Source organism: Brachyhypopomus gauderio, unplaced genomic scaffold (assembly GCF_052324685.1).
Source record: "Brachyhypopomus gauderio isolate BG-103 unplaced genomic scaffold, BGAUD_0.2 sc566, whole genome shotgun sequence".
Classification (NCBI taxonomy): domain Eukaryota; kingdom Metazoa; phylum Chordata; class Actinopteri; order Gymnotiformes; family Hypopomidae; genus Brachyhypopomus; species Brachyhypopomus gauderio.
This window is the reverse complement of record NW_027507387.1, coordinates 1-15,644: the sequence shown is the minus strand read 5'-3', so window position 1 is coordinate 15,644 and position 15,644 is coordinate 1. Positions and strand designations below refer to the sequence as shown.

Genomic DNA, 15,644 nt, shown 5'->3' with positions numbered 1-15,644 from the left:
TCAGCATGTAGCTAGGAGGTACAACCATAATTATTTCTACCAGCACTCCAAATAATCTCTCTCCCTCGCTCTCTTCTCTCTCTCTCTCTCTCTCTCTCTCTCTCTCTCTCTCTCTCTCAGTTAAGACAACTTAAAATTAAATAACTAATAAAGTTACAAAAGTGGTTACAGCTGCAATGTGTTTTAAGTCCGCGTTTTTTTTTACGTGAGCATAATACTGTCAACGTGTCATTTTAAGTGGTATATCCTAAATAAGAATTTAAGGCGTATAATTACAGGCTGGAGTAAAAGCGTGTTGCGAGGGAGGCAGATGGAGGAGGAAGGTCCAGCCCTTGCTGAAAGATTTCCTGTTTCAAAGCAAGCGAGCAGAATCCTGAGACTCAACCCACAGCGCGCTCGCGCCCGGAGCGCGAGATCCTGCTCTCACCACACCACACGGAGCGCGTGAAGTTCGCGCGCTCGCGCTGCTCCTCGGCGAATTCTATTGCTTAAAATTAATGCACGGCACCCAAAGAAGAAGTTTCAGTAATGGAGCGATATCGGTCGTGTGTGTTCTGGTGGGGCGCGTTCTTCGTGTCTGCAGTCGTCCCGGACCATAGCAGAGTTGGTGAGTCCTGACACTTCCAACACTCCCCAGCCGCATAGTTACACTATTCTCGAAACGTCAACATATTTAAGCAGTAATCAAGACCAATTTACTATTGGCAAGTTTTTAAAAATCGGACAAAGTTGTCTTCAACCTTGTGGTACATCTAATTCTACGTGTTCTTTCAAAGTTGGATATAACGCGTTTTTTCCACAGTTCGTACAAGTTACGCAATACTGGTAATAACTCACATATTTACACAGGTGCCTCATTATAATGACGCACGCGCCGTATTGCTGATGCATGGCGTTATGATGCGTGTCCATCAACAGTTATGAAGATGTATATATTGGAATGAATGAAGATGAATATATATATATATATTTTCCTTTACGGATATTTACACAGCCTAAATATTTTATTTCCCCCATTCTTTAAATGCATACAATTCTCTCAGGTGTCTTAAAACCTTGAGTGTCTTTCTGTTTGCTTGTATCAAATGTTAATATTTGTTTATATGTTTTATTTCAGTTTGAGGTATGCAGAATAACAGACAGAATAACTTTACATGTGTGTTTCTGTGAAACGGCTCGTACTGAGCAAGAACATTTTGCTTGTCTGGGGTTTAGAGAGATATTTTGCCACTGTAATCTATGGGAGAGCAACATTTCAGTTCCAGACCCCCTTTTTATTCCTTCAAACTGCTGTTTGTTTGCTCACGTCTCCCTTGTCATTAATTTCCATTCTTTAGCCCATGATTACAGGTGAGTTAGGTGCTAATTACATCCAACGAGTCCCTCCCTCCCTCAGATGATAGATAAGGCCCGTAGTTCCTCTCTGGGGCCCACAGAACTCGTGCTTTCTGCTGGTGAGCTCGTTACCAAGCTCCCTGCATTCTGCATCACCTGGATTAATTCATATGTTGAAGACTTGGTTGTAAAGAATTATAAGTTTTGTCAATACTTATTAAGACTTGTTCTGGTGTCTTAGGAAAAAAATGCTTTTACTTCTAATGTAAGGCAATTTGGGGTTATATCTTTATGTCATGTTTTGAACAGATTATAAAGCAGATTTTGAGCAGATTATAACAAAGAGCATCCAGCCCAGTAAACTCCATTGTCCAGTCAGGTCCATGTCCATGTGCAGTAGTTCTATGTGTTATTCTCTACATGTAGCACATTACATCAGACAGCCCATTTTTATGGGGGTTTGGCCACTTCCACTGAGGTATTACCATCAGTTTTACCTGTTTGCTTCCTTTCCCCTTTCAGTACTGTTCATTTAGAGCCAGAGTACACATGCTGACAAACATAGATACACAGAAGAAGACACACTCTCGTTCAGGCTAGCACCACACTGTTTTTTTAGGTGTGTAGTTGAGGCCCTCCTCCCGGTTAGTAGATAGGCATTCAAACAATAACCAGCCAGTTTAATATTTATTCTAAGTGTGTGTTAGTTCTCGTGTTTGTGTGTGTGCTGGTAATTCTGTCTATTTGCTTGTCTGTGTGTTTGTTGGTCTGTTTGAATGTGCTTTGGGTCTGACTGCACTGAAGTGTGTTGCCGTCAGATAGGGTGCCCCTTTATTCCTGTTGCCTGGTTTGACCTTTGAAGACGAAACGGTGTCCACTCCCCCCAACCCCTGTTATCAGGACCCGCACAGCCTGTGTGAGCAGACAGACACTGTACGTCAGCACGACCTCAGTGGCAACAGTCAAGCTTGACTGGCGTGATCAAAGCAGAAAGACTACCCACGGCGGCTCGCTAGCTTCTCAATTATACCACTAATAAAGCAATGTTCACGGGGCCATTCACCGCCCCGTATCTGCACCTGTGGAATGCACAAAGGAAACTGTAGAAGTGTGAATTACTTTGTGCTCAGATCAGAAGCGATGGACTCCAGTGAAAGGGTCTTCAGTGCAGGGAGCAGTGCGAGAGCTTGCACACTGAATGAGCTCTTTTGTGGGCCTGTGGAGCAGCATACGTCCTGGGTCTGTGGGCGGGTGCTGAGTCTCGGCCCATGTTTACTCTTGTCTCCCTGGGCCCCTGAGTGCGGTGCTGAGAAACAGCTATTTGGGGATAAGAAGAGGACTCGTGTAATCTCAATGTGGATGCGTCTGATTTGAGCGTATTCGTTTTCCTCGGCCCCGTGACGCATGTAGTCTCATCTTGGGCCGCGCAGACGAGCCAGAGGCCCCCCAGTGAGCGTCTCGTCTGGTCCGTCCCTGCAAAGACCGACCCGATGGGGGCTTCGTGGGGAGCGTGCTACAGCTAGACGTGTTGACACCCGGCACACTGCACCGTGCTCGCCGAACGAAGACGCACCCCTCCTACGACCCATGCAGAGCGCAGCTCAGCACCTTGCTGACCCTCCACAGTGGCCTGTTATTCTAGCTGAGGAAGGGAAGCCACGTTTCCGCCCCGTCTGTGTTTCCGTCCTCATCCAGGTCACCCGATCCATCCTCAACAGGGGCTCTGTAGGGGAGGAGTGAGGGGGATGCAACAGAGGATGGGGCTTCCCTGGGGAGAGCCAAGTGAGCCTGCTGTAATCTGACATGCTCTCAGTTAGAGCACGCACTGTTTAACGTTTTCATGCCCATAGCATAGAACAGTACAAGATTACCATCGGTCTTTTAACTTGCAGGTAACAATGGTTATGCATCCTGTTATGTTCAATATACTGGACACCATGTAATGCTCTTAGACAACTGAGGTAAAAGACGCAGAAACAGGGAAGGCATGTATCAGGGCAGAGGAAGACTTGTATCAGGGCAGAGGAAGACTTGTATCGAGACAGAGGAAGACTTGTATCAGGAGAGGTGTGATCACTGCACAGGCTGACAGCTGGTCTATGGGGCTGCATTACAGTGTTTAATGACTGCAAATGCCCCGCCACACGGGCGCACACACGCCCTCGCCTACAGCAGGGTGGTCAGCTGCTCGTCTTGCCCTAGGTGTGCCTGAGTGTGCCTGGCATTTGGCTCTAGCAGTCTTCATCAAAAACGGTTCTCTCTTTCGTTTCCACACCAATTTCAATCCGCCACATTTTTCTGAGAATTTAGTACAGCAATGGAATCCACTGGTTTAAGACCGAATATTAGGTTTTCTCAAAAGACGCACATGTGTGTTTTGTGTAGGGCATAACTGTATTCTGAGGGAACTATCACAGGTCCTACAGAGAAGAACAGGTCTGAACAGGTCAGAGAGAGAAGATGGCCCAGCAGATCAGCACACAAGATTGTACTTATCACGCATACAACCAGCATGGAGCGGTGCTCTTCCATTCTGTTTCCCCTTCCTGCATACCAGTGAGGCCGCCACTATAGACAGGAAGTGGGACACCTTCAGTGGAATATATTAATGCAGACAGTCCTGATCCACTGCCCAAAGACCACCAGACCATAATCTTACTGTGTTCTGACAAACATAAGTCACGTAAAAAATAATAAATAAGGGGGTCTGTACTAATTACCAAGAGTGGTATGTTAGAACTATGGACAGGCAGATTGGCTTTGAGGAGTGCATTGGAATCCCCTTCTTATTTAAAACTTCTAACAAATATCTTCAGGGTCACTGACAACCTGAATGTGACTGGAGTTAGAGGAAAGTTTTTTCTCTCTCTGTCTGTATGTCATCTGCTTCTTTGGCTTCTCAATGTGAATAAGCTGGTCATATGAAGACCTGCACAGGCCTTGATTGGACGGTATGTGGTGGTGAGCAGTGTGGGCGTTATGTGATTGGACAGTATGTGGTCATGTGATTGAACGGTATGTGGTGGTGTGCTCTGTCCTAGGTGGGATGGTTCCTGGGATCTTCAAGCTGACGATGCTGTGTAAGTTCTGTGATGTTCAACCTTCTTCCTGTAATGGGACGGGCACGTGTCAAGCCAACTGCAGCATTACCTCAATCTGCCCAGATCCTGACGAGGTCTGTGTGGCAATCTGGTACGTCACACCTACCCACACGGTGGTCTTCTTTATCTTCAAGATATTTAGCTATAACAAAATATGTATAACATAACAGTCACCAGACATAAAAAATGTGCTTCAGTAAAGCAATTTAGTTATCTGCTGTCATTTTGTTTCTCAGAAATGATATCAGAATTCATTTTGGCAGGAAATTCAGGATTTGATGGGTTTATTGTGCTAGCACAGATGTGAAAACATTCTTCACTGACTATATTTAGTACCTCTCTCTTTATATTATAAACCCTTTAAAATATGTGTGTGTGTGTGTGTGTGTGTGTGTGTGTGTGTGTGTGTGTGTGTGTGTGTGTGCGCGCGCGTGCATGCCCATGTGCGGCGTGTCCCTGCATGTGAACATGCTCTGTGCCTCCAGGAGGAGAAACGAGGGTAACTACACGGTTGAGACGATGTGTCACCTCCCGTCCAAGCCCCTGTATGGCCTGCGTCTGGAGAACTACAACAGCACAACGTGTAACATGAAGGAGCAGGAGTCCAACACTGGGCCCATCTACATGTGCTCATGCAGAGAAGAAGAGTGCAACGAGAACCTGGTGTTCCATCACAGTGAGTGTCCCGTCTGTCCTCCCATTCCTCCCTATCCGTCCACCTGTCTGTCCATCACATGGTCCATCATGAACCATCATTAGACGCAGTTGACTAAGATGCGTGTTCTTTGAAAAGCAATAGTGTAGCCTAATATAATGTAAGTAGTGTGTGTACATTTACAACATTGTGTAATGTTTTGGCATTGTGTTTGGTTGCGGGGAGGTGAGAATGTCATTTTGTTAGAGTAGAAGGAAAAGCTTTGCTATAAAATGAGTCATAGCTCACATCTGTAGCACCACGGTATGAGATCTGTAGTTCATCTGCTGTAGGAGGTGGTGTTGACTACAGGAAGCCCAATGTAGCATATATCATGCTGCGAAACTAAGAGCAAAGCTACCCACTTTCAGTGGCTATGTCCTATAAATATACCATAACGTGCCCTTTTTTAGACAGAATAACATTTTAGCATTTAGCATGTCACGAGACACGAAATGAGATGTACACCACAGCAACTGCCGTCTAGCGTAGCATCCGGGGACTGTTTGACACAGTACTAGCTCTGCTGGCATTGTGGGGCAGGCAGAAGAGGATATTAGACATGTGGTTTCCTGTCTCTTTAACTCGAAGCAGAAACATTACAACCACACTGCAAAGCAGCTGGGCACACACGGCCTGCTCTGGCTCTGTGGTCCCGCATGTAAACAAACCTGAGATGGTACACTCACTGTTAGAGGCATTTCTGGTGCCTTCCACATATTCTTAAAAGCTACACGTAAACCTGTAAACACTGGATAATAGACATAATCTTAAGACTTCATAGTGCTGTACAGTAACTTAGATTAAAGGTTGGAGTAGCACGTTGAAAGCAGGTGTGTAACATGGAAAACGTGTGTGAGGCTAAATGTTCCCCGGGCTTCTGACAGAGGAGAAGGCCTCGCTCCTTCTCTCTGTGAGGACGTGTCACAGGAAGTTCATGTTTACTTACTGGAATGGAGCCACCATTTACTTAACCAGAAATGCTTGGCATTGTGTTCCCCTGCCAAAACATTTTTGTAACATTAACTGAAACTTTGTGTAGTGCACCCTGAACCTTTGCTTTATCAAAATAGCAGTGAGAATCTGAATGCTGGGGGTCAGATGACTGAAGACTGCCATCAGAGTGGCCTGTTGTACGACAGACGCAAGGAGAAAGCAAAAGATCACAGTAGGGCCAAATGGAGAGGGGGGGAGAAAGAATACAGTTCTCGTTTTCAGTGAAAATATACTGGTAATTTTAACATTACCAGGCAATGTCAGAACACTACAGAAGATCATTGCTTGCATGTTTTTCAGTCCCTGATTCATTCATTTAAATTGACCTCTTGATAAAATGTCAGGACAGATGGAGATTACTAAATGAAACATGAGCGCCCCACTACTGTTTTTGCTCTTCATAATAATAGCTGCTAGTGCATTAGCACGGCACATTTGCTTCTAATAAACAACTCATAAAGCTCGTCAGTCTGCTGTGATCTGCCATGTTTGGTACACATGTTTTTTTTTCCCCCTTATGTTTTTGAAGTTGTTAACTTGATCTTCTCAATAGGAAGAGGGACAAATGTAATGTGGAGCGCAGCAGCTCTCGTAACTGAAGGAAGGCCCGCACGACTGCCGGCACCACACACACACACACACACACACACACACACACACACACACACACACACACACACACACACTGCGAGGTTCACACTTACTTTTTGCGGCTTGTTGGTACACGCAGTCTGCCGTGGCCTTCACTCCGGTCGTTTTTATCATGATCTTCACACTCGCTGTTTTTTATCCCCTCAAGTCACATCACTTTTCTCTTGCTTTTCTACATTCAGTAAAATATACATGACAAAAATAATAGAATACTACACCAAAACCAGTTTATTTGATTGTTTTACTTTACTCAAATGGGACTCCAGCTAGTACGCACAGCAGGCTTGATCACAGTCAGTGGCCGACGTGTGAATGTACTATGCTGGGCAGTTCATCGGCGGCGTCTGTCGGGCTTGTCGGGAGTGGGGACATTATACGTGGCGTTTGTCCTGTCAGAGTTGGACTGAGGCGCTGGCTCGGTCATGCTCACTTGACCCTTCATCACCACTCGGTCCGAGTTAAAGGAGAAGGAGAGCCGGGACAGCGCCGGGGGAACGTCTGACAGGTCTGCTCTGCGCAAATCTCTCTTTCTTCCCCCACACTGTGGAATGCAAGTCTCCAGTCATCGAGCAGATGTGCTAAAGAGACGAGTGAGTCACTGTCAGCCACAGAGCAAAGAGGGAGATGGGGGCAGGGTTGATGCAAAGAAGAGAGGTAAACACGTTTATGGCAGGAGTCATGCTGCGAAACCGAGTGGTAACCATAACAAACCCATAAACAAACCAATAACAATCACCCCACCACTCACCCCAACACCACCACCAATCATGCTACCAATCCCAGTCTTGAAGAAAAGAAATAAGTGCAATCTAGTTACACATCAGATAACAGAAAAGGTCAGTGTAACCTGTTAGTCAGACCTGTGTACAACTCTTGCTGGCCGGTGTAGTCAGGGATGTATGGCTTCTGTCAGCATGTGGTCAGACTCACTGTGCAGTACTGCTGTGCTGGTATAGACATACAATCATTTATCTGTGTTTTACTGTAAATAACCTATATAATATATATAATAACCTTATAGCCAGTCAGAGATAAAAATAAGTCTTCTTCCACTTTAGTGTGTGGAATTTTCTACATGCCGAAACAGAGCCACATTAACAACATGAAGGTGCTTAGTGGTTAGTCACTTGCCTGCCTAGTTTGAACATTAAATCGACTTTGCATTTTTTATTATTTATTGAAAAAAGAGCGACATTCTATCACTGCTTGGAACCGTGTTGCTCATAAAACACAGAATGCTGAAGCAATTAGGCTGTATTTGACTAACAGTGAGTCAGGAGCTTTGGGAAAAATAAGCTTCTTTGGGTTCTTTGGAATAAAGAGCTTGGCATAAACACACAACACACTCAATGATATATTTAATTGTATTTCCTGAGAAAAGCAGGCTCTTAGCAGATAATCTCCAGTGTAAGCTCTTTGCTCACCTTATGTCTGTATCTGTGTAATAGGACAAAAACACTGATTTGCTTTCATTTCATTTGCTTTGATCTCAGTAATCAAAGTGTGAATGACTCTCATGACTTCCGAATAACTTTGGTGGTTTTGCAAAGGGTTTTTGCTTGCGTGATTGAAAAAGTGTTTTACTCCAACAAGTAGAAATGTGTACGTTTTAGTGTGCCTCGTGTTGACTCTGTAATCTGAAGTTTTCTTTGTTTTACTGTCTTTGCCAGCCTGCCCCGAGGCTTGCTTTTTATTGTCATGTTAAATGTTCCAGAACTAGGTATCTATTTTGGAGTGTTTTATGTCTGGGTCTTAGTGGTAGTGCGGTGTGTGTGTGTGTGTGTGTGTGTGTGTGTGTGTGTGTGTGTGTGTGTGTGTGTGTGTGTGTGTGTGTGTGTGTGTGTGAGTGTGAGGGTTTGTTGTGTGAGAGATTAAAAATTGCAGACAGGCTAAGCTTTCACTGCACTCTCTGCCCTGATAGCTGACAGTAGTCTGCCTTCGCTTCCAGACATAAACCTGCCATGCTTGGGGTGCTATGCCAAACCCCATTCTGGCAGACAGACAGAGCTGCATGGTAAACGTTCCTGAAGCACAAGGGAGGCTCCCCAAAACAGTCTCACTGTATAACGCTTTATAATTAGGCTTCCCTCAGGCACACAAACAGAAGTCGTAGTCATATTTGTGAAGATTCTTCATCCTAAGCATCTGTATATCTCAGGTCTGTGCTTTCCTTTGGTTACCATAAGAACAAACACGCTGTACTTGAAGAGGTTAAGACTGAAGCTGTTGGTGATTTTTTTGTGGATGGCACACATTGCACTATAGGGAATTCTTTCTGGCATTGATTAAGCTGCCTGTGTAGATTGATTGCTGTCTTGTGTCCCCAGGTATGGGGCCAGGTACCATCGAGACCCCGATGGTATCGGTGATCCTGGTCAGTCTGCTGCCTCTGCTGGTCCTGGCTGTGCTGGTCGCCGCCTTCTTTTACTGGTACAGGATCCAGCAGCGGCGCAAGGTCAACGAGTGGGAGAAGAAGAAACCGCTGAAGCGCAAAGGCCCCAAAGGCGCTCTGGACTGCAGCGACGCCTGTGCCATCATGATGGACGACGACCGCTCAGACAGTAGCTCCACGCACGCCAACAGCCTGAACCACAACACCGAACCGCTGCCCCTCGAGCTGGACCTGCAGGTGGGCAAAGGTCGCTTCGCCGAGGTCTACAAGGCCAAGCTGAGGCAGAGCTCCTCGGAGCAGTTCCAAACGGTAGCCGTGAAGATCTTCCCGTATGAGGAGTACGCCTCCTGGAAGAACGAGAAGGACATCTTCTCCGACATCGACCTGAAACACGAGAACGTGCTTCACTTCCTGACGGCGGAGGACAGGAAGGCAGAGAAGCAGTACTGGCTGATCACGGCGTACCACCCACGTGGCAACCTGCAGGAGTACCTCACCCACCACCTCATCAGCTGGGAGGACCTGCAGCGACTGGGCGGTTCTCTGGCTCGGGGCGTGGCCCATCTCCACAGCGACCACACACCTTGCGGCAGGCCCAAGGTGCCCATCGTCCACCGAGATCTCAAGAGCTCCAACATTCTGGTGAAGAACGACTTCACCTGCTGTCTGTGTGATTTCGGCTTAGGCCTGCGACTGGACAACTCGCTGTCTGTTGATGACCTGGCGAACAGTGGACAAGTAAGTCCTGAAATGCGTCCTCAAGGATCACAAAAGAGCATGAGTAAAATGGGGATATTCCTAGGACCATGACAAAAACAATAAAAATCTCATCATGATCTTAAACCTGGAATGCTCAGATTTCCAACTACTGAACTTACAAGCTACTGAAGCAGCTCTTTATCTGCTAGATGTAGTACTGCATGTTTAGTCTTACTCAGATTTCCAACTACTGAACTTACAAGCTACTGAAACAGCTCTTTATCTGCTAGATGTAGTACTGCATGTTTAGTCTTACTCTCCCACACTGTCATTTCTGATGGGCTTGATGCATTGGCGTGCTGCCAAGCTAAAGCAGAGCTGAGTGCTGACTAGATGCCTGTGAGAGGGACGAGGGGTAGGGCCGTGTTTTGACATGCAGGGAAAGTCCCTTCAGGCATCACTTAGCCTCGGAGCATGTGTGACCTTTGTTCATTGTGTATGCCCTAATTTATGATTCATAGGCTGCAGATACAAATATCAGAGGTGCTCAAGAAATGAGTCATCTACATAGTACATTGTAGTAGCTTTGTCTGATATTTACTTTGAAAGTGTAACATCGCACATTTCATTGATCATTTTATTGGTCAATTCCACAGTATGAAGCTTGATTTGGATTTGGTTCGCACATCAAAGTATTTAAGGACACAGTTGCTGGCGTCACAAGCGCACAGAAGCCCAAGTGTGGTGAACACAGAACAAAGGGCTGGTACTGTAGAGCGTCCACAATCAGATAGCACGGCGTCTCCAGCTCGGAGATTCAAGCATGTATTTCAAACTGGCGATAACTCTTGAAGCCCACGATCAAGATCAAAGCCTAAACTGTTAAGACTACAAAGAAAAGGGCGTGTGATGACCTGTCTCTTTTTTACAGGTTGGAACAGCGAGGTATATGGCCCCGGAGGTACTGGAGTCCAGAATCAACCTCGAGAACATCGAGTCCTTCAAGCAGACAGATGTCTACTCCATGGCTCTCGTGCTCTGGGAAATGACTTCCAGGTGTAACGCCATCGGAGGTCAGTGCACGTACAGCCACACACATCACCCGAAGAACAATAAGCTAGCAAGACAGCACCAATCACACAGGCAGTAATATGGCACATTTTGCAGAAGTAAAAAAAAATTGTGTGACCACGGCTTCGTGCCAATATCCCCAACAACCTCAAACGAACGGAGTTGTATCTCCACAGAGCCGGTGATTACCTGCCGAGGTGAAGCAGGACTAAGATAGCTTGGCTGTTTTGCTGTGGCATTTTGTTTTGCCGGCGTTGCCGGGCCTCAGTCTCCGAGCTGTGCACGGAAAGCCCGCCGCCTTCCTCTTGCATCCACGTATCCGAGCAAGTTGCTGCTTCCTGTTATTCTGAGGCCTCCGCACACCACGGCGGCCCGTGCAGCTCGCTCTGCTGCTGGAATGGGTGGAATGTGTAGAATGTGAGACGGACCATCGGCGTTCCTGTCCTTCTTTGGTCAGGTGGGACCCGAGATGGCTTTATGTTTCTTGTGGGTGTGAGCGTATCGTTGTACGCGCAAATGCGCGCGCCGGCCGCTTTTTTAAAGCCAATCGGATTCTTGGATGCCGGTTTCGACTCTCGCATGTCAAAACGTATGTGTAAGGAGTGTGTGTGTGTGTGTGTGTGTGGTAGAGGCTGAAAGGAGAGCAGAAAGATTGTGCAAGACATTCTGACTCCTCAGTAATGCACGCTATGCTCCGTGTGGAAGCCAGTCGCTCCTGGGAGCTCAGCTGGCATTCAAGCACCCGGGCCTTGGTTGTGTCAGGGCAGGCCTCCTGTGTGGCTGTCAGCTATTTTAATGGGCCCCGTGCGCACCATCGCAAGCACATACATGCATGGTGACAAGCTCGCTGCCCCAGTGTCCATTTATTTTGCCTACATGCTCCTGGATCCACACCCCCCCCCCCCTCTGATTGAGAGTGGTGCTAGGGGCCTAGCTACTACAGGCTTATCTGCAGAGCTTGAGACATTCCCAGCCAGGCAGACTGTAACGTTCTAGCCCAGTGGGGAGCGGGGGCCAGGAGTTAGCTGGAGTCCGATGCTTGGCAGCTCACCGGGCCTGGCGCTCCCTGGCAGGAGACACAGACAGCACAGACCATGAAGGCGGGATGGAAACCTGTGGCTGGTCTGTTGTATTCTGGCTCGCTGTGTTGTTGTTAACGTGTCCTGAATTAGCATGGGGTGCGGCCCTGGCTGGAGCCGTGAGGAGCACAGAGCTGAGAGGCAGCCAGCCTGAGGAACGGCCCCACCCACACGGCTCCTCCCTCCCCAGAGGAGTGGGGAGAGGGGAGTGGGGAGAGGGGAGTGGGGAGAGGGGAGCGGGGGAGAGGGGAGCGGGGGAGAGGGGAGAGGGGAGAGGGGAGAGGGGAGTGGGGAGAGGGGAGAGTGGGGAGAGGGGGGAGCGAGGAGCGGGGAGAGGGGGAGTGGGGAGCGGGGAGAGGGGAGCGGGGAGAGGGGAGCGGGGAGTGGAGAGAGGGGAGAGGGGAGAGGGGAGTGGGGAGCGGGGAGAGGGGAGTGGGGAGCGGGGAGAGGGGAGCGGGGAGTGGAGAGAGGGGAGAGGGGAGAGGGGAGCGGGGGAGAGGGGAGTGGGGAGCGGGGAGAGGGGAAGTGGGGAGTGGGGAGAGGTTGGGCAGAGCAGCTGGTTGGCAGGTGGCGGTACCCCCATACAGCCAGGTCATCCATCAGCATAGGTTTCAGATTCACTGCAGTGTTCTCAGACCTCTCTCCTCTTACACGTTCAAATATCTCAGTGTTCTCACACACACACATACACACACACACACACAGACACACACACACACACCTCATCCCGAAATTGCCTTTCTAAACTCCTAGACATTGATTCCCACCCACTCCCTTAAACATGTCATAACCTCTAGTTCTGTGTCCTGACTAGCTGCCACAATCTTGGATAGACTAAAACCTCATTTTTCATCTAGCCTTTTCCCAACATGTCAGGCAGGTCTGTGGAGCTTTCAGACTGATTATCTGAAAGGGAAGACGTCGTTAAAAAGTGTTTCCCCACCTCACTCCGCCAGAGTGGACCAACCGGGCCTCGAGAGGGAGGACTCAGTCCGAGGGACATCTGTTCTCAAAACCGCGGCATTCCACACACTCAGGCCACAGCCCTCGGAGCAGAGAGACAGGCAGAGAGAGAGACAGGCAGAGAGAGAGACGGGGAAAAAACAAACGGCTTCTCTTTCCCGGCACTTTCTTCTAGGGTGAAGCAAAGCTATCGCCTTGTGCACCGTATGGCAGGCAGTTTACTGTGTGGGTGTCACATTTTTCCATTTTACCTCGTCAAGCGTATGTCCAGAGCTGAAGCAGAGCAGCAGAAATAGTACTTTTGGTAGGGAGTATTGTGTTTTAGAACTGAAACAGGGGAAGTCCACTTGTCAAAAACAGGATGTGTCCTCTTGTGGAGTCAGCTCCTCTGCAGGGGCCCAATCACAGCCCGGCACTTCCTGTCCCGGGCTTCATGCTGGCCTAGCCTCTTCCTGTGGGCCTGTCCTCCAGGGCAGAACCACAGAACACACTCTCTCATAACACACTCTCTCATAACACACTCTCTCATAACACACCTCTCCCATAACACACTCTCCCATAACACACTCTCTCATAACACACTCTCTCATAACACACTCTCCCATAACACACTCTCCCATAACACACTCTCTCATAACACACTCTCCCATAACACACTCTCTCATAACACACTCTCCCATAACACACTCTCCCATAACACACTCTCTCATAACACACTCTCCCATAACACACTCTCCCATAACACACTCTCTCATAACACACTCTCCCATAACACACTCTCCCATAACACACTCTCATAACACACTCTCTCATAACACACTCTCCCATAACACACTCTCTCATAACACACTCTCTCATAACACACTCTCCCATAACACACTCTCCCATAACACACTCTCTCATAACACACTCTCCCATAACACACTCTCTCATAACACACTCTCCCATAACACACTCTCCCATAACACACTCTCTCATAACACACTCTCCCATAACACACTCTCCCATAACACACTCTCTCATAACACACTCTCCCATAACACACTCTCTCATAACACACTCTCTCATAACACACTCTCCCATAACACACTCTCTCATAACACACTCTCCCATAACACACTCTCCCATAACACACTCTCTCATAACACACTCTCCCATAACACACTCTCCCATAACACACTCTCTCATAACACACTCTCCCATAACACACTCTCCCATAACACACTCTCCCATAACACACTCTCTCATAACACACTCTCCCATAACACACTCTCCCATAACACACTCTCTCATAACACACTTTCTCATAACACACTCTCCCATAACACACTCTCTCATAACACACTCTCTCATAACACACTCTCCCATAACACACTCTCTCATAACACACTCTCCCATAACACACTCTCCCATAACACACTCTCCCATAACACACTCTCCCATAACACACTCTCTCATAACACACTCTCCCATAACACACTCTCCCATAACACACTCTCCCATAACACACTCTCTCATAACACACTCTCTCATAACACACTCTCCCATAACACACTCTCCCATAACACACTCTCTCATAACACACTCTCCCATAACACACTCTCCCATAACACACTCTCTCATAACACACTCTCCCATAACACACTCTCTCATAACACACTCTCCCATAACACACTCTCCCATAACACACTCTCTCATAACACACTCTCTCATAACACACTCTCCCATAACACACTCTCCCATAACACACTCTCCCATAACACACTCTCCCATAACATTCTCTCCCATCAAGAACACCCTCTCAAAAGTAAACTCACTCATCCACTTACATTTGTGGGAATGGCTTTCATGTTGGCCAATATTGTAATAGAAGACATATTCCACTGTTCAGTGAAAGTCTCTCGTTATATTACAGATGCTTCTATTTATTTTTTTATTTATTTTGGTCTAGCACGCGGTGTTTTCATGTGTGTGTGTGTGTGTGTGTGTGTGTGTGTGTGTGTGTGTGTGTGTGTGTGTGTGTGTGAAATGGAGAGAGTTACAGGACATGAGCTTGCAGCTGCTGTGAGCTCCATTTCACGGGGAAATTACCCTGGAGCACTCTGGCACAGTCCGGTCATTAGCCCATATTTCCCTCAATTTGTTTTCATAAAGAAAACAAACATCACACCATCATAACTTCATATTATTCGTTAGCTCTCTGCTGGAGTAACTGACCGCCCTGGTGTTCCACTGTGTTTGTTGTTTGGTTATCCACACTAAAGGGAGGTGACAGAACAGATATTATTACTAAATATTATTACAAACAAGCTTCTTCCAACATCACTGTCTCTTAAAACCAGAACCGAGCATCTTTCGCAGCTACGCACGGACAAGCGTCCGACAATAGAATGTATTGTTCTAACATTAGAGCTGTAGTGTAAGTGGTTGTGTGTGTGTGTTACAGAGGTGAAGGACTACGAGCCGCCCTTCGGTTCTAAAGTGCGAGAGCACCCCTGTGTGGAGAGCATGAAGGACAACGTGCTGCGAGACAGAGGACGTCCCGAGATCCCCAACGGCTGGACCAAACACCCGGTGAGAGGGCAGGAAGGTGTTCAGATTACAGCCCCCCATTACAGCTCCGCTCAGGTTCACGCAGGGCACAACCGCTAACAGTCGTACTG

At 47.5% G+C, this 15,644-nt stretch overlaps 1 protein-coding gene across 1 annotated transcript; it reads left to right on the top strand.

Moving 5' to 3' along the window:
* The first annotated feature begins 340 nt into the window (after positions 1–340).
* Positions 341–15,635, top strand: LOC143506864 (TGF-beta receptor type-2-like). The gene is made up of 6 exons (XM_076996467.1): positions 341–607; positions 4,377–4,527; positions 4,922–5,112; positions 9,105–9,907; positions 10,800–10,941; positions 15,428–15,635. Exons 1-6 carry the CDS (start codon positions 529–531, stop codon positions 15,631–15,633), a joined length of 1,572 nt encoding a protein of 523 aa, XP_076852582.1. The 5' UTR covers positions 341–528; the 3' UTR covers positions 15,634–15,635.
* Positions 15,636–15,644: the final 9 nt, after the last annotated feature.

Coding starts and splice junctions, on each gene's coding strand:
- LOC143506864 (XM_076996467.1), top strand. CDS start 529: ATGGAGCGATATCGGTCGTGTGTGTTCTGGTGGGGCGCGTTCTTCGTG. Junction 4,528..4,921: donor GAGGTCTGTGTGGCAATCTG/GTACGTCACACC, acceptor CTGTGCCTCCAG/GAGGAGAAACGAGGGTAACT. Junction 9,908..10,799: donor ACCTGGCGAACAGTGGACAA/GTAAGTCCTGAA, acceptor TCTTTTTTACAG/GTTGGAACAGCGAGGTATAT.